Below are 23,523 nucleotides of genomic sequence, written 5' to 3'. Positions count from 1 at the left end.
AGGTACAACATTTACAACACAATTGATGGTCAATATATCAATATAATATATTAATATAATATAATATATATAATATAACTACTTCATACTTCATATACTTCATATATAATATAACTACTTCATTGGATATGGATTTCATTCCTGGCCGGTTTAGCTCTGCCTGGTAAGGCCTGTTATTAAGAACACAAAGCCTGCAATTACTGCAGGTTCGAGCCCGGCCCAAGGTTGACTCAGCCTTCCATCCTTTATAAGGTAGGTAAAATGAGGACCCAGATTGTTGGGGGGGCAATAAGTTGACTTTGTAAATATATACAAATAGAATGAGACTATTGCCCTATACATTGTAAGCCGCCCTGAGTCTTCGGAGAAGGGCGGGGTATAAATGTAAACAAAAAAATAAAATAAATAAATCATAAGGATTGCCAGCAACAAGTTATAGTCATACAGTCATAAGTGGAAAGAGATTGGTGATGGGAACTATGAAACGATTAATAGTAGTGCAGATTCAGTAAATAGTCTGACAGTGTTGAGGGAATTATTTGTTTAGCAGAGTGATGGCCTTCGGGAAAAAACTGTTCTTGTGTCTAGTTGTTCTGGTGTGCAGTGCTCTATAGCGTCGTTTTGAGGGTAGGAGTTGAAACAGTTTATGTCCAGGATGCGAGGGATCTGCAAATATTTTCACGGCCCTCTTCTTGATTCGTGCAGTATACAGGTCCTCAATGGAAGGCAAGTTGGTAGCAATTATTTTTTCTGCAGTTCTAATTATCCTCTGAAGTCTGTGTTTTTCTTGTTGGGTTGCAGAACCGAACCAGACAGTTATAGAGGTGCAAATGACAGACTCAATAATTCCTCTGTAGAATTGGATCAGCAGCTCCTTGGGCAGTTTGAGCTTACTGAGTTGGCGCAGAAAGAACATTCTTTGTTGTCCTTTTTAATGATGTTTTGATGTTAGCTGTCCATTTGAGATCTTGCGATATGATAGAACCCAGAAATTTGAAGGTTTCTACTGTTGATACTGTGTTGTCAAGTATTGTGAGAGGTGGAAGTATGGAAGGGTTTTTCCTAAAGTCTACCACCATTTCTACGGTTTTGAGTGTGTTCAGTTCCAGATTGTTTTGGTTGCACCACAAGGCTAGTCGTTCGACCTCTCGTCTATATGCGGATTCGTCATTGTCTCGAATGAGACCAATCACTGTTGTGTCATCTGCGAACTTCAGTAGCTTAACAAATGGATCATTGGAGATGCAGTCATTGGTATACAGAGAGAAGAGAAGTGGGGAGAGCACACAGCCTTGGGGGGCCCCTGTGCAAATTGTACAGGTATTTGATGTGATCTTGCTTAGCTTCACCTGCTGCTTCCTGTTTGTTAGGAAGCTTGTGATCCACTTACAAGTCTGTTCCGGTACCTGTAGCTGGTTTAGCTTAGTTAGGAGAATGTCTGGAATGATGGTATTGAATGCTGAACTAAAGTCTACAAAAAGGACCCTTGCATAGGTCTTTGGAGACTCAAGATGTTGTAGGATGTAGTGCAGAGCCATATTAACAGCATCATCTGTTGATCTATTTGCTCGGTATGCAAATTGCAAGGGGTCTAAGAGCGGATTCGTGATGGTTTTCAGGTAGGAAAGCACTAGCCTTTCAAAGGTTTTCATGACTACAGATGTTAGAGCAACTGGTCTGTAGTCATTCAGTTCCTTGATGGTGGGCTTCTTCAGCACATATGTTGGGAATTCAGTGAGCAATAAGTTTATAATTCAAGGGAAAGGCTAGAAAAACCTTCGAAGAAGCCCTTTGGACTTTCTCCATTAGCCTTTTTTTCAGGAAGTTTTTAAACCTTCCCATTTAATCCCATTTTAATCTGTCTTTTGAGGGGGGTTGAATAATAAGTTTTAAATAAATAAATACATATTTTTATAAATATTTTAAGACGGTATTTATTACAATTGTTTTGTGTTCTAATGTTTTAAGGTTCCATTTTAAGTTACAAGAATGGTTGTACTGTAACCGGTTTCTGATACTTGTAATCTTGAACCCCTAGGTGGACAAGTAGTGTATAACATACATTTTTTTTAGGAGTGCCCTGTTAATTAATGTACAACTCTGTAAATATCAACACTGAAGAAGCTGGTAACAAAATACAGAATAAGGTTCCTTAAAACACTTTGCTCCCCAGGGTACATTTCCCAGTGTAATATCTTATCGGAAGCGCAGGACCACCTTTAATTAAGGCAAGGCAGGGCAGGATAGTTCGCAGGCTCGATTCCTGCAGAACCGGAACTGATTACGTTCTCTGGATCTCTTAAGAGATCTAGTTACAGATTCTGTCAAGGAATGATCTTCCCTTTCTCCTCCTCACGCCATCCGGCTAAAACCACGCTGAAACCGTTTTGTATACCCACCCAGGCGTTGCAACCTAAAGACGAGGCGAGGCGGTGAGGCTTGTGCTTTCAATGGCAACCCGCTCCCGGTTTAAGAGGCAGGTTTGAAGCAGAGCACTCCACGTTTTTGAGGTCGGCAAAAGCCTCTTTCTGTCAGCAACCCTTTCGCTTTGCGCCATCTCCCACCCCCACCCACCCCCCAGGATAATCTCTAAGGCGCTTCCATTTGAAGGGGAGCGCGACATGCCCGGCTAAGGCTGAGAACTTGCGCGCCCCGCGGCTCCTTCCCTTTCCTCCGTCCTTCCTCCGGCTCCTCTCTTTGGGTGAAGGACTCAGAGGCATCATCCGTTCCGCCCGCTGCCTGGGAGGGGTTATACTTGTGCCGCGGAGGTGGGAGGGAACGACGGAGGAAAAGAAGAAGGGGAAAAAAAAAACACGGGAGCCCCAACAGCGCGGAGAGGAGAGAAGCAGCGACGGTTTGGGTCGGTCGGGGCCCGGGAGGCTGGCGCCTGTCGTCCCGAGTCGGGGACTCTGGGTGTCCCGCCAGCTGGCTGGGGCCGAGGCGGGCACGCGCGAGGAGCCGGGGGCGGGCGGGCGGGCGCGCGGGACGGGGAGGGGGTCGGTCCGCTGCGCTGCTTCTGCTGCATTGCAGCCTCCTTCCCTCCCCGCCGTCCGTCCATCTCTCCCTCCCTCCGCGTCTGGCGCGCTGTACAATGGCGGCTCCCAGCCCTGGTCCGGGCTCTGGCTCCGGCCCCGGGTCGCAGGCGGCGCAGACAACAGTCAGCAGCATGCAGGGTAAGGGAGCGCGCCTCGGGAGCGGCCCCCGGGCCCCCGAGCGACAATCCAGAGGCTCTATAGGCCGCGCTTCCACCCCCCCCCCCACCCCCGCCGGCCTTCGCCTTGGACTCGCTCGCTTGCTCGCCTGCCTGCTTGCTTGCTTGCCTGCCTGCCTGTAGGGACAGGAGGGAGCGCCAGAGCTGGGTAAAGGAGGACCAGGCCTCTCTGGAGGATGATAGGCCTAGAAGCGCGTCCCGGGCAGGAGGAGGTGGAGGCTTCGGTTCTTCTCTGGCGAATCCGGGAAGACCCCCCCTCCCCAAGCTTTACGGAGTGTGAATTTTTTTTGGGGGGGAGGGGGTGTGGTGTGCATGCAGGGAGACGAAACGGGGGTGGTGGCGGTGGGCTGTGTTAAAGAGGTGCAAGGCGAGAGGAGTTTATGGGCCACGAGAACGAGGGAATGAACGAACTATATAGTACGTGTGTACAGTATTGGAGGAGGGGAGGGGGAGCGTGTATATATAAATATGCGTGCAAAAAAAAACCGCGTTTAGAGTCAAAAACAGACGACGACCAGCAAATCGGACCTCTGAAACAAACTGATGTGTAAATTTTCGGGAACGTGGGAAGTGGAGCTGTTTTATTTTTATTTTTTTAATCCACCCCGCGAGGTAAATTCGGGGAGCTTAAATCCCCGGAGACAGCTAGAATCTGGTGCAGAAGACGGGACTTGTGTGAATGCAGCGACGGAACAAACCGAGAGGTCGTGGTGGGGGGCTGATTGCTGTGTGTAGGTGTGAAGTGCTGTGTGGGGGAAAGGGTTACAGCAGGTCTTCGGTGAGGTGTGCAGTATAAAAGCTCACTAGGAGGTAGTAAGGCGTGTTTGTGTGGAGTCATGGAGGAGGAAGCGGTGGTGTAGCTTTAAGAGAGCGAATTGAATAAAAGCGTGAGTCGTTCCCTTAAGAAATTCGAAGATAGGTACGGTAAGTGGAATGCAAAAGGCAAAAGAAGTCGATTCTGGGCATTCCTCTTCATAGGAAAGGAAAAAGGACGATTATTATTGATTGCAATAATGTGTAAAATGCAGTGTAAAAACTCAGAGCTCCCTTTTTCAGGATCTGTGTATATGGAGCCTGAGGTTGCCATTGTGAATTTCTGGTTAAATCCAGAAATATACTCTTTCCATTTATACTATGACATAATTCACTATGACATCTGTATTAAGAAAACAATTCTGAAATACAGTATAGAGGTAGAAGCATATTTTCACTATTGTATAATTCTATCTTGAATTTCTTAATGACCTATTTCTTATACATTCAGTATTTGGAAATAGGTTAGCATGTCAAGACACTAATAATAAATATGAGTTGAGTTTAGTATTAGGATACTGAGATTGTAAAATATGCATTTTCCTCCAAGCCAATTGATCACTAGTAGATTTTGGGCAGATAGTTTTTAATAATGCAACTGCTGCTTTGGAACCACTTCTATGAAAAGAGTGCTCTGTTTTGTAAAGCATATTAAAGATCTTGGTTTTAATACCTAGTATTTCTATTTCATGGGAATAGGGCTATGCCAGGGCTATGAGCCTAGAAGAGTAACTACTATTGGGATATTGGTGATGTTAAATTGTTCAAGCCAATGGTTGACTGAATTAATTACATAAAGTGCTAATCAGATGCTAGAAAACTCTGATTGACTTTTCCTTGCATTAAAACTGCATTAAAATGTTTTTGCAACTATCAGATAATATAGTATATTCTGCTTATTATACAAATATTACTGTATGCTGTATGCTGAAATATAAGAATTATCAAAGTAATATATTTAAGGTCAAGATGGTATTCAAAACCTATTTGAAGGAGAAAGATGTAATATAGTATTTCAGCAATTATCTGTATTGTAAAATCTAGTTTTGAACACATTAGTTTATCTTAGAAGCTGTATTAGATGGAGTAAGGCACTAATACAGTACATTAATTAAATTTTATTCTGGTTAGTCTTACTCATGATTAAATTATATGACAGTTTTGTCTCACAAACCCTTATCATAGTATAAATACATTGAGTGTACTTCCTAGAAATGCTAGGAGTTGTAATTTAATAACATCTGGAGTGCCACAGGTTGCCACCTCTGATTAACCTATGTAAGTATAGTATGGTATTTGGTTACCATGTGTAGACAAATTTTGAAGTACTTAGTCTACGTGGTACTTGATATACCACGTTCTAGACGTGGTATATCAAAAAGCAAATGAGGGAATTTCTTACCATCAAGAGCATTTTATTGCATGCCCAGTATCTTTTATTTAGAATCTTAGTGTAAGTTTAAACAGCAGAATAATATTCACTTGCTTATAAAATATTATTCTTATTTCTGGTAGTCTCAGACACTGACATGAAGAGAACTGTAGGAATATTTTTTTTATAGCAGAAAAAGGACATTGAGAATCCAGTGTTTGATTTGGACCAATTTCTCAGCATGCGGATATTATAGAAAACAATTACTTTGTAGCATTTATGTTTTAGTTACTTCCATGCTTTGTCTCATAGTAAAGAATATTACTACCCCTGGATATTAGAAACAATGTGTTGAATTGATATGACTTTTTGATTTATAATATATTAAATTGGGAAAACATCTTGTTTAAAGTTGTTTTCAAAATCTGCTTATTGTAACTAATAGTTTATTGTGAAGCATTCTGTACTTTAACAATTGCTATATTTGTCTGAAAGACATTGTAATCAAATTGGAAGCTTTTAGTCTTGTATTACTTCAAATAAATTATCCAAAGACAGACTGTTCTAGCTGGCTGCTCCTGGGTGGGGGGGAGAGAACTAAGTTCTCAATACTTGTATATTGCTGTCTTTTTTTCTTGTTCCATTCAATCATGTTTGTTTCTTGGAGATTGCCTGGATAGGTCCCTGCAGTTTTCTTGCCAAGATTTTTCAAGAGTGGTTTGTGATTGTCTCCTTCCTAGGGATGAAAGAGACTACTAGCACAAGGTCACCCAGCTGGCTTTGCACCTAAGGTGGGACTAGAACTGAATCTCCCAAGATATTTAACACTCAAAACAAGATGGTGCTTATCACACAGTACAGTTGTGTGATAAGCAATGAATTTAATGCAGTTTAATGAAAATTAAACTGCATTAAATCACCATTTTAAAATAATTGGGAAAAATCCAACTTCATGCAACAAGACTTTCCATGTGTTACTTCTTCCCGAAACCTGCCATATTCCTTTCCTTCAGTCTACTCCACAGGCTCTCAAGTTGTAAGTTGGAAGAATGCTCCATTCCTTCTATTCTGTTGATAGGGACATTGGTCAATAGAATAAATTATCTTGATTATCAACCCTTATTTAAATAATTGATTTGATTCTGCTTCATTTGCAAGTTCCGACTATTTTATAGGTGAAACTATATTTTCACTGAAAGTTTTATACCTTCTAAAATTTATTGATACAGTGATTCCCCAGTTTTTAAATTACGTTAAATATGCGTAATTTATATTCATTATAATAGATGGTAAGCTTGAGTAGAAAAAGCTAATTTAGATAGTTCTTGATACAGGAATCAAATAGTTTCATTGTCTACATAAGTTTTATACTATCATTCTAGATTTGACCAGATATTAGGAGATCAATTTTCATTTTAGTCTCTGAATGTTTGTGACATTTTTGGTGCTTCAATAACTATACCAGCTCACAAATGTACAAAAGTGCTTCTCCCATTTATTTCAATGGTAGGTAACATACAATTGGATACAAAGTGTATATTAATAACTCATGTGAGTAAGGAAGCCTGAATACTTGATAGATCTTACAGATCCTTGGATGCAAGTCATAAATTGTGGTTCAAGGTCAAAAATCATTCTGCTGATCTCCCACTTACTAAATGCATGATTCGAGTATAGACTTGCTTGGTTGCTGCCTCTTTTGGAGAGGATTTAATACGTTTCTTTTCCCTCCCTGTATTCAAGTTGTGAACAACATATGTACACACTAGATAAGTTTAGGTAGTTTTCAGAATGAAACAAGAATGATTAATTGCTCACAAAGGAAAAGAATAGAGCTGTGCAATGAGTGTGTCCCATACGTAAAAGGTGGTGATGTGTTCGCTCCTCAAGAAGCTATTGCTGGATCCTACATTTATTATTGATTTTTGTCCAGTCTCCATTGGATAAGATTGCTGAGGGCTCTGGAAAAAGTGGATTATCTAGACCTATTTGTATTGCGTTTCAGGCTGGGACATGATACAGGGACGACATTGATTATGCTTGCCAATAAATTTTGACAGAACCAGTTGAGGTGATACCAGCATGCTGGTTGATGCTGGTATCCACTGATCCTGGATCGTCTCTAGATTGGCTATGGAGTTTGGTAGTTGGAGGTGAAGGAGGATTTTTAGGGCCATGTTGGTGCTGTAGTGTGACTTGTTTTCTGTGACTAGTTCCAGATATGGGAGAGAAGTAGGGAGAAATTCAGTCCAAAACAAACCAGAGTGCTTCAGGTTTTGATTTTCTAGTCTCCCTTGTTTTAACTTCGTTTGTTCAGTTTACTGAGTTCATGCATCAACCTGTACTTAGTTGTCCAAGTTATTCTGTTGAGGCTTGTTTCATTTCCTGGAAGCTGTTTGGATCTGACTGAGGAAGAATATGTTTAGCATTGACAAAAATGAGTGCCCAATACATGCATGGATCTTCTGGGGAAGATTCAGAACAAATCAACAATTTGAGAATCTTTCTGGATTCACAGATCCTACTCAAAGATCAAGTGGCAGCTGTGGCCAGGACGGGCTTCTTATAGATTCAGCTAGTGTACCAGCCATGTGATTTCCACTTTCTCACAGTTATGTATGCATTGGTCACCTTATGTGTGGAATATTGCAACATGTTGTACGTTACTGTAGCTCCTCTTGAAAGCCACTCAAAAACTACAGCTGTTCTAGAATGTAGCAATGCAAGCAGTTATACCCCTACTACATGAGTTGCATTGTTTCCATTAAGCTTTACGTGTAATTCCAGAGTCTGGTTATCACCTATTGGTGCTTTATGGCATAGGGCCTGGCTATTTATGGGGCCACTTCTCTCTTATCACTAGATCTAACAGAGTTGGTGTGCTTCATATTCTTCCATTAAGCAATATCTTCTACTAGGATTTATGAGGTAGACTTTCTCTGTCACATCATTTGCTCCTTAGAATAACATCTCTCTTTCCCTAAGGTTTGGACTAACCTGACCTGCAGGCCATTAAAAAGACTTTGAAAAACATGATTCCACCTCTCAATCCCCTCCCTCAAGTCCTGGGATAGGTCAGGATGTACCCATTTGATGTGCTGTGTCTGACTAGGATATGTTATGTTCTCGCTTTGTTGCTTTAGGCAATGTAATTTTTAAAATTACATTGCCTATTATCTTATAGACTTGGACAGCTTTATACATTTTAATTATAAATAATTCAAAATTTGTAGAACAGAATATGATCCAGAATTCAGACAGTATAAGCATAGCACCTGTCTTTAAGCCAAAAGCATCTTTTTCTGGGATCTTGTATCAGGTGTGGAAGCCCAAGAGAAAGAAACTGTTAATGTAATACTTTTCCAACAGGCATCCAATGTGATGCTTCCAAATCATATTTTGTCCTTTGTCTCTGGAACTTAGCACAGGGCTAGAAGAAAAGTAATTTAATACTTTAAAAAAACCAAATTTCTTCTAAGAATGATCCCTTATATCCCTAAAATATAAGTTACAATAATGCAAAATGTACTTTATTGTAATCTGTTGTAAAATTTGAACATAGTTAAATATTCCTCCCTAATCAGCAGTGTTTAACATGCTTCCTTGTAGACATGGGAAGCTTTATATGCAAGAAGTGGGAGATTTTTTAAATATATATCTAATCTGCATCTACTTCTTTGTGTTTTCATTGTATTGGTTCTGGTCTTGTCCCCTGGGGCAACTGAACAAATATACTCCCTCATCTGCAAAATTGTCCTTTTTAGACTACTAAAAAGGACTACTACTCCTTTTTAGAGTACGAAAGACTACTATCAGGTTTTCTCGCTTTTCTTTTCCAGGCTAACCATACTGACTTCCTTTAACTTTTTTTTTCAGTTTAATTCAGTTTTCAGTCCTCTCACTTTTATTTGTAGCCTGCATCCATTTTACCTGTGATGGATAGCAACTGGCCTTTTAAATAACAAACCAGATTTATGTTTCTGGGGATAGTTTTTAAACATTTTCATCTCTTTTAACTTCGTGTGAAACTTTATCTTTTGGCACCCTTAATAAGGTTGGTTTTTGTTTTCGGTTGACTGGTCATGGCATGCTAGCACCTGGCTGAGCTTGACTAAGTTATAGACTCCAAAAGTTTTGTTTGGTGTCCCCATACCTGACTCAGAATGGGGTAAGGATTTCCCCTATAGTCCTCCACTGGTGGGAAGAGCAACACTGGCTATAATAAAGGGGTGTGGTGGCTGCAGCAAAGGGACCTAATTTTCTAGCAGCTATTGGCCTCTCAGAACCAAAGTGCCTGAATGGGATGGCTGGATCAATCCTGAAAGCACCTTTGGTGTTACATAAGTGTAGTGGTGGGATTCAACCGGTGTAACAACTGGTTTGCTTCTCACGTGCTTTGTGCGTGTATGTGCGCTTTGCTCGCATGCGCACCAAATGGGCAATCTGCACATGCACAGTACATTTGAAAACAGCACCTTCTACTGCAGCTCTGGTAAATAAAACAGTTGAGGCATGGCAATCTGCGCTGATCAGCTGGGCTTCAAACAAAGGAAATAAAGGTAGGTTTAGTGCAGGGGCGGGCGGGCCCAGCTGATCGTCAGAGCGAACCGGTTCGCTCTCAGCTGATCATCGGAGCTACCGGTATGCCCGGTCTGAACCGGCAGAATCTCACCCTGGTAGAGTGCGACAGTAACTTAACTGTGATCCTGAATCTGTGCTTCTGTTAATACATCCCAAAATAGCATTTAGCTTTTTAGAGGCTGTAGCACATTTTTTGCTCTTATTCAGCTTGTGACCTACTAAAACAAAAATCCTTTTTATGTGAACTATTGGCAAGCCAGATCTCCCCCATCCAATATTTTCTCCCCAGATCCAAGACTTTATATTTCTCCCTGTTAAAGTTCTTGTTTCTTTTAGCCTACTCTTCACGCTTGTGTTTTATAATCATTACCATAGCCATTAATCTAGGTGTTCGATGTTTAAAAGCAATCACGTGCTCCGGCCCCTCAGTCCTCACTCGTTCCCCGGATGGTCAAGACCCTCAGAGCTTGGGTCTTCGGCTGATGCTTTGCAATGCCCGGTCCGTGGTTAATAAAGCTCCCCTGATTTGTGACCTTATTCAGAGGGAGTCTGCGGACTTTATGGGCATTACGGAGACCTGGTTGGGCACAGAAGGGGGTGTACCCCTGGTTGAACTGTGCCCTCCGGGTTTCCGTGCATTCCATCAGCCGAGGGCCCAAGGTAGGGGTGGGGGGGTGGCGGTCGTGATTAAAGAAAGTCTGGAGCCGAGGGAGTCCACTGTTCCTCAGATAGCTGGCTGTGAATCCCTCCTTGTGAAGTGGGGCCATCGGAATCAGATGGGGCTGTTGATCACGTACCTGGCTCCTTGCTGGGTGTCTACAGCCCTACCTGAGCTACTAGAGGTGCTCGCTGGCGTGGCGGTTGAGATTCCCAGACTTTTGGTCTTGGGGGATTTCAACCTGCCATCGGCCGGCTTGTCATCGACGGTGGTTCAGGAGTTCCAGGCCTCCATGACGGCCTTGGACCTGATTCAAGTAACTGATGGCCCTACACACTGGGGGAGGCGCGCTAGACCTGATTTTTATCTCTGGTCAGTGGGTTAATGATCTGGATTTAGGAGATATAGTGAAAGAACCAGTGTCATGGTCAGATCATTTTCTTCTTCGCCTAGACTTTCGGACCGCCGCTCACCACCGCAGGGAGACGGAGCCAATGCGTTGGTTCCGTCCCAGGCGCCTGATGGACCCGGAGAGGTTCCAGACAGAGCTTGGGCCGTTCCCTGAGGATCTTACCCACGGCACGACTGAAGAACTGGTTGCGGCTTGGGAATGGGCCGTGGCTGGGGCTTTGGACCGTGTCGTGCCTTTGCGGGCTCTGACCCGGCGTAGATCTCACTTGGCTCCCTGGTTTTCCGAGGAGCTGAGGGAGATGAAACGCCGGAGAAGACGCCTAGAGAGTACCTGGAGGTCCAGCCGTTCCGAGGCTGACCGGACACTAGTGAGGTCTTTTACTAAGACCTACCTAGTGGCAATGAGGGAGGCGAAACGTTCCTACGTTTCCACCCTCATTGCATCGGCAGATAACCGCCTGGCCGCTCTGTTTCGGGTGACCCGTTCCCTCCTTCAACAGGAGGGACGGGATGACCCCCTGCAGGGTCAAGCTGAGGAGTTTAACGGTTATCTATACGATAAAATCGTTCAGCTTCGGGACGGTTTGGACCAAGATTGCGATGATCCAACCGAGATGGCGGAGACACGTCTTGTTGAGGTCATTTGGGATGAGTTTGATTCTGTGGCTCTCGAGGACGTGGACAGGTTGCTGGGGAGGTTGCATGCAACTACATGTTTACTGGACCCGTGTCCTTCCTGGCTAGTGCTGGCTGCTCAGGAAGTGACACGAGGCTGGCTCCAGGGGATTATAAATGCTTCTTTGGTTGAAGGGGTTTTCCCCGCCGCCTTGAAAGAGGCGGTGGTGAGACCTCTCCTGAAGAAGCCTTCCCTGGACCCAGCTATTTTGGGAAATTACCGTCCAGTCTCCAACCTTCGCTTCACGGCGAAGGTTGTAGAGAGTGTGGTTGCGTGGCAGCTCCCCCAGCACCTGGAGGAAGCTGTCTATCTAGACCCGTTCCAGTCCGGCTTCCGACCCGGTTACAGCACGGAGACGGCTTTGGTCGCGTTGGTGGATGACCTCTGGAGGGCCAGGGACAGGGGTTGCTCCTCTGCCTTGGTCCTATTAGATCTCTCAGCGGCTTTTGATACCATCGACCATGGTATCCTGCTGCGCCGGTTGGAGGGATTGGGAGTGGGAGGCACCGTTTATCGGTGGTTCTCCTCCTATCTCTCTGACCGGTCGCAGACGGTGTTGACAGGGGGGCAGAGGTCGTCCGCGAGGCGCCTCACTTGTGGGGTGCCTCAGGGGTCGATTCTCTCGCCTACCCTGTTCAACATCGATATAAAGCCGTTGGGTGAGGTCATCAGTGGTTTCGGGGTGAGTTATCATCTATACGCTGATGATACTCAGCTGTATTTTTCCACCCCGGACCACCCCAACGAAGCGGTCGAAGTGCTGTCCCGGTGCCTGGAAGCTGTACGGGTCTGGATGGGGAGAAACAGACTCAAGCTCAATCCCTCCAAGACGGAGTGGCTGTGGATGCCGGCACCCCGGTACAGTCGGCTGCATCCGCAGCTGACTGTTGGGGGCGAGTTAGTGGCCCCAAAGAAGGTAGTTCGCAACTTGGGCGTCCTCCTGGATGGTAGGCTGTCCTTTGATGAACATCTGGCGGCCGTCTCCAGGAGGGCCTTTTACCAAGTTCGCTTGGTGCGCCAGTTGCGTCCCTTCCTTGACCGGGATGCCTTATGCACAGTCACTCATGCTCTGGTTACGTCTCGGTTGGATTACTGCAATGCTCTCTACATGGGGCTGCCCTTGAGGTGCACCTGGAGGCTGCAGTTAGTCCAGAATGCGGCTGCGCGAGTAGTAATGGGAGCCACTCGTGGCTCCCACGTAACACCACTGCTCCGTAGTCTGCACTGGCTTCCTGTGGTCTTTCGGGTGCGCTTCAAGATTTTGGTTACCACCTTTAAAGCGCTCCATGGCTTAGGACCCGGGTACTTACAAGACCGCCTGCTGTTACCCTATGCCTCCCACCGACCCGTATGCTCTCATAGAGAGGGTCTCCTCAGGGTGCCGTCCGCCAAACAGTGTCGGCTGGCGACCCCCAGGAGTAGGGCCTTCTCTGTGGGAGCATCAACGCTCTGGAATGAACTTCCCCCTGGCCTACGTCAAGTGCCTGATCTTCGGACCTTCCGTCGTGAGCTAAAAACATACTTATTTATTCAAGCGGGACTGGCATAATAGTTGATTTTAAATTGGGGTTTTATTAATATTTTTTTAAAAAATTTTAAATTTAAATTTTGATTATCAGCCTTTTTTTGTAATTTGCTATTTTTTAATTTGGTTTTAATTGTACATATTCTGTGTTTTATCTTTGGCTGTACACCGCCCTGAGTCCTTCGGGACAAGGGCGGTATAAAAATTTGATAAATAAATAAATAAATAAAATTAATAAACATGGTGAACAATATTGGGTTTAGGATAGAGCTCTGCCTTTCCATTTGATGCTACTCTCCCACAAGCTAGGGAACCATTTATTAGATTTCTAGCAATGGATATTCAGGCAATTATGAATCCTGCTAACAGTTTTATCATCTGGTTCATGTTTTTAACATTTTATGAATAAAGTTATTATGAGAGACTTTATCAAATGCTTTGCTAAGATCAAAGATCACTATGTTCATGGCATGCCCCTGGATCTATTAAATTTACAGAATTATAGAGTTTAAAGTACTATATAGAAACACTATTGTAATTGTCTTTGTGTTCTTTACTTACAGCTATATTTCTGCCTCTCCCTGCCTCTCTGCCCTTGTGCTCTCTTCTCTTAGCATATTATTTGAGTTTCATCATTGGTACTCTTTATGTCTCCCTTAGCTTGGTTGAACTTCAAAGAGTATAAATTTTCATGTTTCAAATTTTAAAAAAATACATTAACTATGAGTAACTTGATATGTTTCTAACTGGTGGTCAAAGCTGAGAAATGATTCTTTCCTTTTGATTTGCTCATATTTCTAGATCCCTTGTTTACTATTTGCAATCAGGTATTTGCATACAGGTTTTTAGAAGACTAATTATGGAGATTTATTGTGAACCAGTTTCTGAAACTGTTGAAAGCAAAGGTTTTCTGTTACTATTAATTATAATTCATGTAATAACATGAATAGAACACTTAACTACACCTATGAGTTTACATAGAATTTTCAGTTTGTGCACACTGTCAAATATCAGGTGGTGTATTTTTTTACTCCTGCAGTTGGCTGATATGAATTTATATAATACGGTACAAATTTTCCTTCAGATTGAAGCCTTCACTGTGATTATACAATAGAAAGGCTAGTTCAAATCTTCAATTTGTCAGATTCCAATAATAGTAAATAAAATAACCTGATACAATTTGAGGCAACCAACCCCATTTGTGATGCTACAACTCTTGAGCTGTTACTGAATCAGAAGCTATCCGTAATGTTTGATTATATTTATTCCTTATACCAGTAGTTCATTAACCTGAAATTATATTTAATAATAAAGATAGAATAGCCCATATCTAAATAGAGTTTCATGATTAAAGGCTTTATACAGTACCTTTGATTGTTATATTAAAGTTTTGCTTCTGAATATTGTAGGGTCTTTTGGTGCTGTTTCAAACCTAACACATTTTCAAACATATTTTATTAAATGATGGTAGCTGAGGTCACAAGAATCATCAAAGAAGGGTACTATAAATTCTCATATCTGCATCTACAGTACTGTAAAAATATCCTCAAGTAAATGCTTCCCTCTGGATATTGTAGTTCATTAAGAATTAGAATTGAATTTGTCATTAAAATATCTTGGAATTCTATAGGTTGCAAGTTATTACAATTTTAATTCTCAATCCTAAAATGGCAAAATAGTGGCTATTACCTTGTGCCATGTTTTATGCTTTGAGCTACCAAAGAAAAGGTGAGATAGAAATCTAAGAAATAAATAAAGCGTTATTTTAAGAGACATTATGTGTTTTCTGAATGCAGTAGTCTCAGTTCATTGATAAGCAAGAGATTGGTCCTGGGTAGAGCATTCATAAACCCGAGGCTTAAAATATCTGTGAAGGTAGCCTTAAAAACATGCAGAGGATGCTTAAGAGAAATTTTGGTAACTCAAGGAAAGCTAATCATTCTTCAAACCAGCAAAAATAACATAAAGCAGTTTGGGAAAATAACCAAACAAGGCAAAAATCAATATCTGCCTAATTTTATAAAGGTTGAGGAAACAGAATTGAAATGTATGCAAAATATAATTCTGATTATAAATTACACATCTATCGAATGGTAGGGAACTGTACCTTTTTATGTAGAAATGGCAGTCCTTATCCTTTAAAGCAGGGGTGGGGAATGATGGCCCTTTTATGACTTGTGGACTTCAATTTCTGAGCCAGCCATGCCAGCCAATTCTGGGAGTCGAAGTCCACAAGTCATAAACAGTCTCGTCGTTCCCCACCCCTGTTTTAAAGCCATGGGCAATAAATCTGTGAGTTGCATATTGGTAGCAATTTTCAGTTGCTACTAACATTTATTGATACGTCTTCTCTATTCAATCTATCTTCTAACTTCATGTCTGTTTCTGTCCACAACTTTGAGAAGTCTTTCTCCCCCAATTTGCTGCTAATATCCATAGCTTGTTTCTTGCTGCTGTCCTTGGTGACTTCTATTGTCACCAACATTTTGCTTTCTGTGCTCTCTGGCAATAAGCATTTATTTGCCATTCATAATCACATTGCCCCAAATTTACTCCTTCTGATTTGCTTGTGTTAATGAAAGGGTATTTGATGATAGGGGGGTATTTCCACTTCCTTTGTATATAGAAGGATGTGGCATCTGCTACTACGCAGATTATCTTTTTTTCTTGCCCTTTAAATTGGAAACCTTGGCATCTACCAGCACATAATCTGGCTTCCACACTTGCAGCACTCTGTGATTATTGTGCCTTTGAGTCTGAGTGCGGTCATTAATTCAAAACAAGTTTCTCACCCATGCATTACAATGAAACCTAAGCTATCCTGGGGAAAAAACTATTTTCAAAATTGTACTTCTAAATTTTAGAATGTTGCCACAGAAGTCAGCATATGGAAACCTCACTAGCTATTTATTTTTAACTTTCTGTTTTTAAATTAACAACTAATATGCAACCTCTATCAGTTGATCTGATCTGGATGTTCATGTGATCCTTTACAAACGTTTTGGACAGAATAGTTCGACAGTTTTTTTTTTATAGATAAGCTTTTCCTAAACTAAGGCATTCCAGATTCTCTGGAACTTCAAATTCTATTGTCATTCTGAAAATTATATTCTCAGTATAGGTTGCAGGAGTATCCTAAGGAGATTGCAATTGATACCAACAAGAAAATCGATTATTGGAATTTGTTCTTTGCAATTCAGTTACTATTTTACCTATGTTAAACCTGTTATTTGGTATCTTAAGTTTTTTAAAATGAACATTAAATGTGATTTTAAAGGTTATGAACTTCTGTAATTTCCAGTAAATGAACTAGAACTTATCTTTTTTGCTTTAGGCTTTCAGATAAACTTCTGTGAAAAAGCACAAAGTAAGCTACATGTTTTATAGTATTCTGCTATTTTAATTTATTTTTAAATCATTCTTGGTATTGGGAATGTGTCCACTGTTGATCTAACTAACTGGCCATGCATTAATACAATGACAGTGCTTCCATTTTTCATTTTCCAAAATGAGATTCTGTTTTTTAAATCTTTAATTTGTTATTTGTCTTGGATAATGATAATATCCCACAGTAAATAACTTAAAATATATGCAAGATTTTTGTCTTTTGCAAACTAAAAATGTATTTGAATTCTGTGTAATATAAAAATACTTATTTTCATATGATTTGTAGATATAAGTATTTAAGGAAACTACTTAAACACTAAACTGATTATTTCAGTAGGGATCTGATATTCAGCAAATTAGGGCTTTCCCTTCAGATATCAAGCTATATATGGACTAATATATTTGGTTAGATTATCAGTTTAATATTGATCATCAACTCACCAGCATGTCATAAGATGCAATTTCCAACTGCTGCTACATGAGATTCTTTGATTGGAAATGTTGGGCACTCGTGCCAAAAAGGGAGTGCATGTGTGCTTGTCGGGGACAAGAATTGGAAGAGCTTTGGTTTCCAGTGCACGTATGCACACTGGGCTCCTCTTCTGGTTTCTGGGGCGCATGTGCACCGGAAAACAGAAGACTAGCTCTTCCAGTTTTCAGCTGCCCCGCGCGTAAAGGCCAGCTGACCATTGCGTGCACATGCATGCCAAAAACCCAAAAGAGCAGTGGGCGAGGCCATGCATGCCGGGCAATATGGCTCTGTGTGCCACTTCGGGCACAAATGCCATAGGTTTGCCATCACGTATCTAAAGAATATGTGCTAGACTTTTAAGTCTTAACTCTTTTCTTAGTTAAGGTCTTACCTTAAACCTCTTAAGCACATTCAAGCTTCCCTTTTCATATCACCCATCATTTGTAGAGCACAGTTTCCTCTGTTTATAAAAACTTTCCACTTGACAAAAGTTGTTGCATTCCAAGAGCCCATATTTGAGAGAGCAGGATTTAGAGAGAGTAGAGAACAGGATTTCCAGTATGAACATTTGCTATGTATGTATATGTATGTAGCCAACAATGAAAGGGTCTACCATGCTCATCTGTACTATCCTTGAATGTGAATATAATCTCCCAATATTCAAAAAATGTGCGAAGATGAGAAAAAATTATTATATCACTTTTTATCTACCTCAGAATAATGTGGAATCACTGAGTGTATGCCATGAGTCTGAAATGTCTACAAAGCTTAGACATTTTAATCAGTTCTTGTCAGATTGCATTTGGATGATTAATGGAAGCTCTGCACCATTTTTTTTTCATTTTTTCATCTTCTTATGGCTTTCATTTTTAATTGCTATGTACATTATATCTTTATAATTGCCTGCCATGATGTAGTGGGAACTCTGTTGAAGAACGCAATTTTTTCTCTGTTGGGTAAACTTACTTAAACATATTCATCCTGCATTTAATTTATATGTTTTTTTAAGTTAATAAATATGCCTATTTAAATTAGAAGTGATAAATGCTTCTGCAGTAATTGTGGATGTTCAGTAATTTGTGATAGAATTTTATTTCTGAGATTTCTGAAGAGGATCTTTCATTATAGGCAAGAAGTACAAAGACTAATAAAGCATCTTTAAACCAATAAGTTAGATTATTATTCATATCATACTGGGTTTCCTTTAGTTAATTAGTTTGAGATGCAAGATATGGAAAAGATGCTGCTGCAGAAGAAAGTAGAAACACTGAAGTAAAGTATCAGGATAATTTGCATAGTATTTGTGGGGGGGGTCTTAAGTTGTTTTCTGTTCCAACAAGACAACCATTGTTCTATGGAATGCTGTTTTTCTCTTGTCCTTCTTGCAGACTGTGATGTCTACATGGATAACAAACACGAGTTCTTAGACAAGTTATATGGAAAGCATAATTGATGTAGCTGGTAATTGTCCGAATAGTTCTTTAAAGTAACTAGGAACCACATGGTCCAAGATCAAGATTTGGGGCCATGGTATGGACAATTTTTGACCTATTGCTTGTGCTACAATCTTTGTTTAGAGCAAGAGAAACGAACAAAAGGATTTGGCCGCAATTTGTTTTGAGAGGGCTTTCCCTCTTGGTACAAGTAGCAGCTGGAGGCTCCTGGTTGAGTTAAAAACAGAAACAAATGTTTAAAGACAAATTTCCTCTGTTACACCTGATATGAGTTCCTCTGCCCTTCCCTATTTCTGATTATTATCTATGCTAGAAACATTGAATTTTAGCATTAAGTTGTGGCTCCTTCCAATAAGATGTTAGTATAAAATAAGACTTTCAGATGCAATCTTTCTTTTTATTACTGGTTATTATGTTCTATATTGACATAATGTTTGTATACCATAGGTTTTTTCCCCACAGTTGTCAGTCTGAGTCATGGGTGTCCAGTTCTTAGGAGTAAGACATTGAAAATGACATTAGCATTGGTATTGTTCTCCAGAAGGAAGGAATGAGGACTAAATAATATGATATAATTTACATAGCAAAAGCTTGCATAGTTAAGAAAGCTCATCAATTCTGTATGATCTGTCTGGCCATGAAATAGTGTTTTGTGGGTATTTTACAGCTTTTTTTGTGCAATTTATTCTGTTTATATAATAATATATTCTATAGTGTATAGAATAAATGTACATTTCCAAACAGCTTTAGAAATTTGGCTAAACCAGTTAAATTTAAATACAGTAGCCTTTGTGATTTTTTTCTGGAAGCTGAAAAGAGATCAAAATGGTGTAATCCTTTCACATTTAGGGTTAACCACAAAAAATCAAAAGATAAAACCCTATGAAATTTTACCAATATTTCATTTGAGAAGGGGACATCATATACAACCATTTCCTCAAATTCATTTATTTAACAAATTTATATAGCTGTGTCACAAAACACGACTCTGGGTGGCATACAGTATATAAAAACACTATATAGTACATCATAAAATACTAAGTAAAAACAGAAAAAGATTAAAGATAAAGGTATATCCATTTAAAATATGTATATAGTTGGTGCACTGGAAAAAAACATCAAAATAGCATCCTAATTCTAATCAGTTTGCTTATTAAAACACAATTTTTCATCTCCCGCTAAAGTTTTATAAAAATAAGTTTAAGCAGGGAAAGGATGTCTCTTCTTTTTCCATATTATTTTTTGATGGAGATTATGTTTCTGTACATTCACGTACACACGTTATTAACCCACACACACACATATTATTAAACCCAATCTTTTTGTATTTTGTTACAATTTCTGTATGCTAGCAGGCCCAAATTTTTCCCTTGTTACAAAAAGGGAAGGATTGCAGGGAAAAGTTTCATTTAGAGATATATAACAAATAAACCAAGTTCCATAGTTCTTTTATGTCCTATGAGCATAAGGCAAGAGAAAGACATAAATGAAGAGCAAATATTTAACCATACTAATGAATGCTAGTTTGCTCACTTCTTCCTTTGTTCAGGCAGTCACTATGAAAAAATCTTGGTAGTGAAATGTAATATACCTGGCTTTTTCCATTAATTCAATATAAGTTAGTTCTGCAAGATTCATGTTATCTTCCTTTTATTGTGCCCCATGGCTCCCATTTGTTACTGTTCTTCCTACTATTTCATGTGTTATATACTGGTTCATCTGTAAAGGAGAGAGATTATTATTTGCACCTGCTGAATATTCCCAGTTAAGTCATATATTTGTTCTGGCTCTTTAGAGGATTTTCTAAGGACCGATGCAATAAAATGTACAGTAGTACTTAAAAGTTTCCTTTTGCATTTTTATATATTCCTCATATTTCAATATTTCTGATCCTCTACAGTGAGGTACCTACTAAAAGCATTTTGCCCATTTTGCCTTTCAGTCTAATGATCTCCAGTGAAGGAGAATATATGTCTTCACAAGGCTCCACAGCTCTTGCTGTCATGAAATTCTCTCTCTACTTAATCTAAACCCACTTTTGTTCACATTTATGCTTTGTTGATTAGAGTTTCATCAATTCCGAAAAGTCAATGGGGAAGCCAGATTCACTTTACAACCATGTCAGAAACTTAACAATTGCAATGTTTCACTTAACTTCTGTGGCAAAATGGGGCAAAATTCACAACTTGCTTGTCTTGCTTAGCAATGGAAATTTGGGGCTCAATTGTCATGAGTCAAGGATTATCTATATTTCATTAAAAAGTATATGGCAATAAAGTGTTTTATGGGCATGTTTAATGTTACTGTAGATTTAAATCTCTCTCAAGGAACATGTATGTTCAATTTTAGCAAATGCACCAGGCACTTGACTATGCTCATAATAAATATTACCATGCTAGGAATTACATGCCATATATTATATTATATTATACTATGCCATGTTTTGTATGAACATTTAGTTCATGTTCAAGGCCACTGATTAAAATGTTATGGCACTAAATTCTTCGCAGCTGTGGTAAAAACTCCATTGTTGCAGCAATCCCAATAGAAGGGTCTTTTGCATATCCACACGGGTGCACAGCCATGTTTGGGAAGTTCTTCATACAAGATCTAGCTTTTAAGTCAGAAATACAGTAATTTTTTTTTGTTTTACTCTGGAACTTCACATTTCCTATATTAATTGGCCACGAGAACAACAACCTGGCATGTTCACATTTGTTTTTTCAGTAACTATAGGTATTAGTAACTCCCACAAAACACTAAATTTATTTGGTTTGGGTTTGGAATTTTGTAGTTTATGAACCATAATTTATGGCTTAGGCACCTAAGCAACAAATTGTGCTTTATTCAATAAAACTATAATTTATTATGTATATTTTACCTGTAAAACACTCTTTATAACATGCATACTTTTTCTTGTTTTTTGAATCCCATGCTACCCATCGGGAAATGGCAACAGAATGTTCTTCTCCTTTGCCAGAAATCTCAGTCAGGTTTTGTGATTGATTGCTCAAAATATTTGTAATTCACTTGTGATCTATTTTTTTTTTAATTTGCTCTCATATGTTCTACACCCTACATCTCATAATTTCAAGCAATTGATGTTTGGTTTTTATATATAGTTGATACATTATAATCATATTATTGAAAATCCAAATTGAATACCTTTACCATTCACTTTGAAAATAATAAAATTTATTTAATACCCCAATGAAAGATAATCTGGAGCAATCAAGTTATTTTTCAGATGTGGATTTGTTTTGAGCACATAACCTGATGCTAAATATGAGAACCTACTGTTTTTGTAAGTGATGTCATAAAAATTGTTTAGTGCTAATCCAAAACGTTGCAAGGAAGAGGTTATTATGCTTCCTGTTTTATTCTAATGTTTTTAATATAGTAATCTATGTTCTCTTCCCGACCAGAGTTTGTGTTTATTCCTCAGGTAAGCGCAGAGCACTGAAGCTGAATTTTGCAAACCCACCTTTCAAATCCACTGCACGATTTACTTTGAACCCTGGAGTTCCTTTTCAGAATCCACACATGTGAGTATAAAGTCAGAAATTCCACAAGCTAGAACTATTGTCTCACATATATTTAATTCAAATCGCAAAAAAAAATTTTGGACTGAGATTTTAAATCCCATGTATTTTGAGAAATTAAGAATATACTGCTTTACCCTTACTTAAATTCAAATTATTGTTTAGGAATGTACATAAAAACCCATGTTATTTTTCATTGAAATATTACCTTATGATTAATTTTATTAACTGAATAAACTGATTCATGCTTCTATTTTTCAAGTTCAATATATTTTTACTTTCTACATATATTTATGAAAGGTACAGCTGAGGCATTTCATTCCTAAAAAAAAATCTTTAACAAATAAACCCTGATAAAATTTCCAGATTTTTAGGAATTACTAGATTCATTAAGTTTTCAAGAAAGAGCTACCAGAATAGCCTTATGTTTATATAAGATGTATAAAACAGTTGGACATTTAATATAGTAGGACATATCTTGATATCTGATCTGTTTCCTCAGGCTGCAAGTGTAGTAAAATCTGGAATTCTTTACATTTTATTTTAAGAATTCAGAAGTTTATTGATGAAGTTTGTAAAAATCTTTGTATATTTTAATTTCCTCAAGTATTTTTACTGTGCAATATGAAATGCTTGTGTTTTGTTGAATGGATTGGTGTTTTTTTCCCCTATAGTTCAGAGTTTTTCATTTTCCACAAACAGCAATTTTATTGTTCTGCCTTGTTTCAGTTCTATATCTAGAACTGAATAGATATCTATAGATCTATATCTAGTCACATAATAACATTACTATTACTGCTAAAATAATAACTGGTGTGGAAAGGATGTTTTCCTCATAATGAAGTTGACATAAGGATATAGTTAAATGATGAGATCCAAAAGTTAAAAAACATGATTTAAAAAAAAATCATAAAGAATTTCAAATTTCTCTTTTAGATTTGTCTGTCAATTTTTTTTCAGGATTTACTTCCTACAATAAAATATGTGAAATCTCCAGGCTTCAATCTTTTCACACTGGCCTCATATTTTCCAATTTTCTGTGCCTTTTTCACATTGTGCTGCTTCTTTTCTTGATAACTTTTTCTTTACAAGAAATTATTTATAGTAGGCATCCATCAATTTCTAGAGGTTTTCTTTACCAATGATGTTTTTATCCAGTGACTTTCAAATTGGAAATTCTCTTTGTGATAGTGGCTTTTGTTACAACAGCTTGTAGGTTCAAATCCTGGCATCCTTAATTTTACTTATGCTGCTGATAATGTTGCTATGTTCTTAAAGCTAAATGGCATTCTCAAAATAGAAAGTGGAAAAAAGCTTTTTCTGTGTAATCAACTTTCAAAGTCTATAGTGAATTTCAGATTGTTCCAGTCTAATTCCTGTATAGCTGGTACTTGACATAAATAGCATTGTTATTCCTTTTC

The 23,523-nt window shown here is 39.3% G+C and overlaps 1 protein-coding gene across 10 annotated transcripts in view; it reads left to right on the top strand.

Annotated features, from left to right (window-relative positions):
• The first annotated feature begins 2,930 nt into the window (after positions 1 to 2,930).
• The window catches only part of MAP2K4 (mitogen-activated protein kinase kinase 4), a 71,803-nt gene continuing 51,210 nt past the window's right edge, over positions 2,931 to 23,523 (top strand). For 3 of the 10 annotated variants that reach the window (XM_058173182.1, XM_058173189.1, XM_058173181.1), the window contains exons 1-3: positions 3,674 to 9,955; positions 16,582 to 16,614; positions 22,006 to 22,105. In XM_058173182.1, coding sequence (XP_058029165.1) covers positions 9,820 to 9,955; positions 16,582 to 16,614; positions 22,006 to 22,105 — 269 coding nt within the window. In that variant the 5' untranslated portion in view covers positions 3,674 to 9,819. Of the gene's footprint in view, positions 3,174 to 3,597; positions 3,629 to 3,671; positions 9,956 to 16,581; positions 16,615 to 22,005; positions 22,106 to 23,523 lie in introns of those variants that run through there. The other 7 variants (XM_058173191.1, XM_058173188.1, XM_058173183.1 and 4 more) reach the window with 6 other exon arrangements.

This window comes from Ahaetulla prasina, chromosome 2, assembly GCF_028640845.1.
Source record: "Ahaetulla prasina isolate Xishuangbanna chromosome 2, ASM2864084v1, whole genome shotgun sequence".
NCBI classification, from domain to species: Eukaryota; Metazoa; Chordata; class Lepidosauria; order Squamata; family Colubridae; genus Ahaetulla; species Ahaetulla prasina.
Note: the sequence above shows the minus strand (reverse complement) of the source record. Positions and strands in the feature narration are given on the sequence as shown.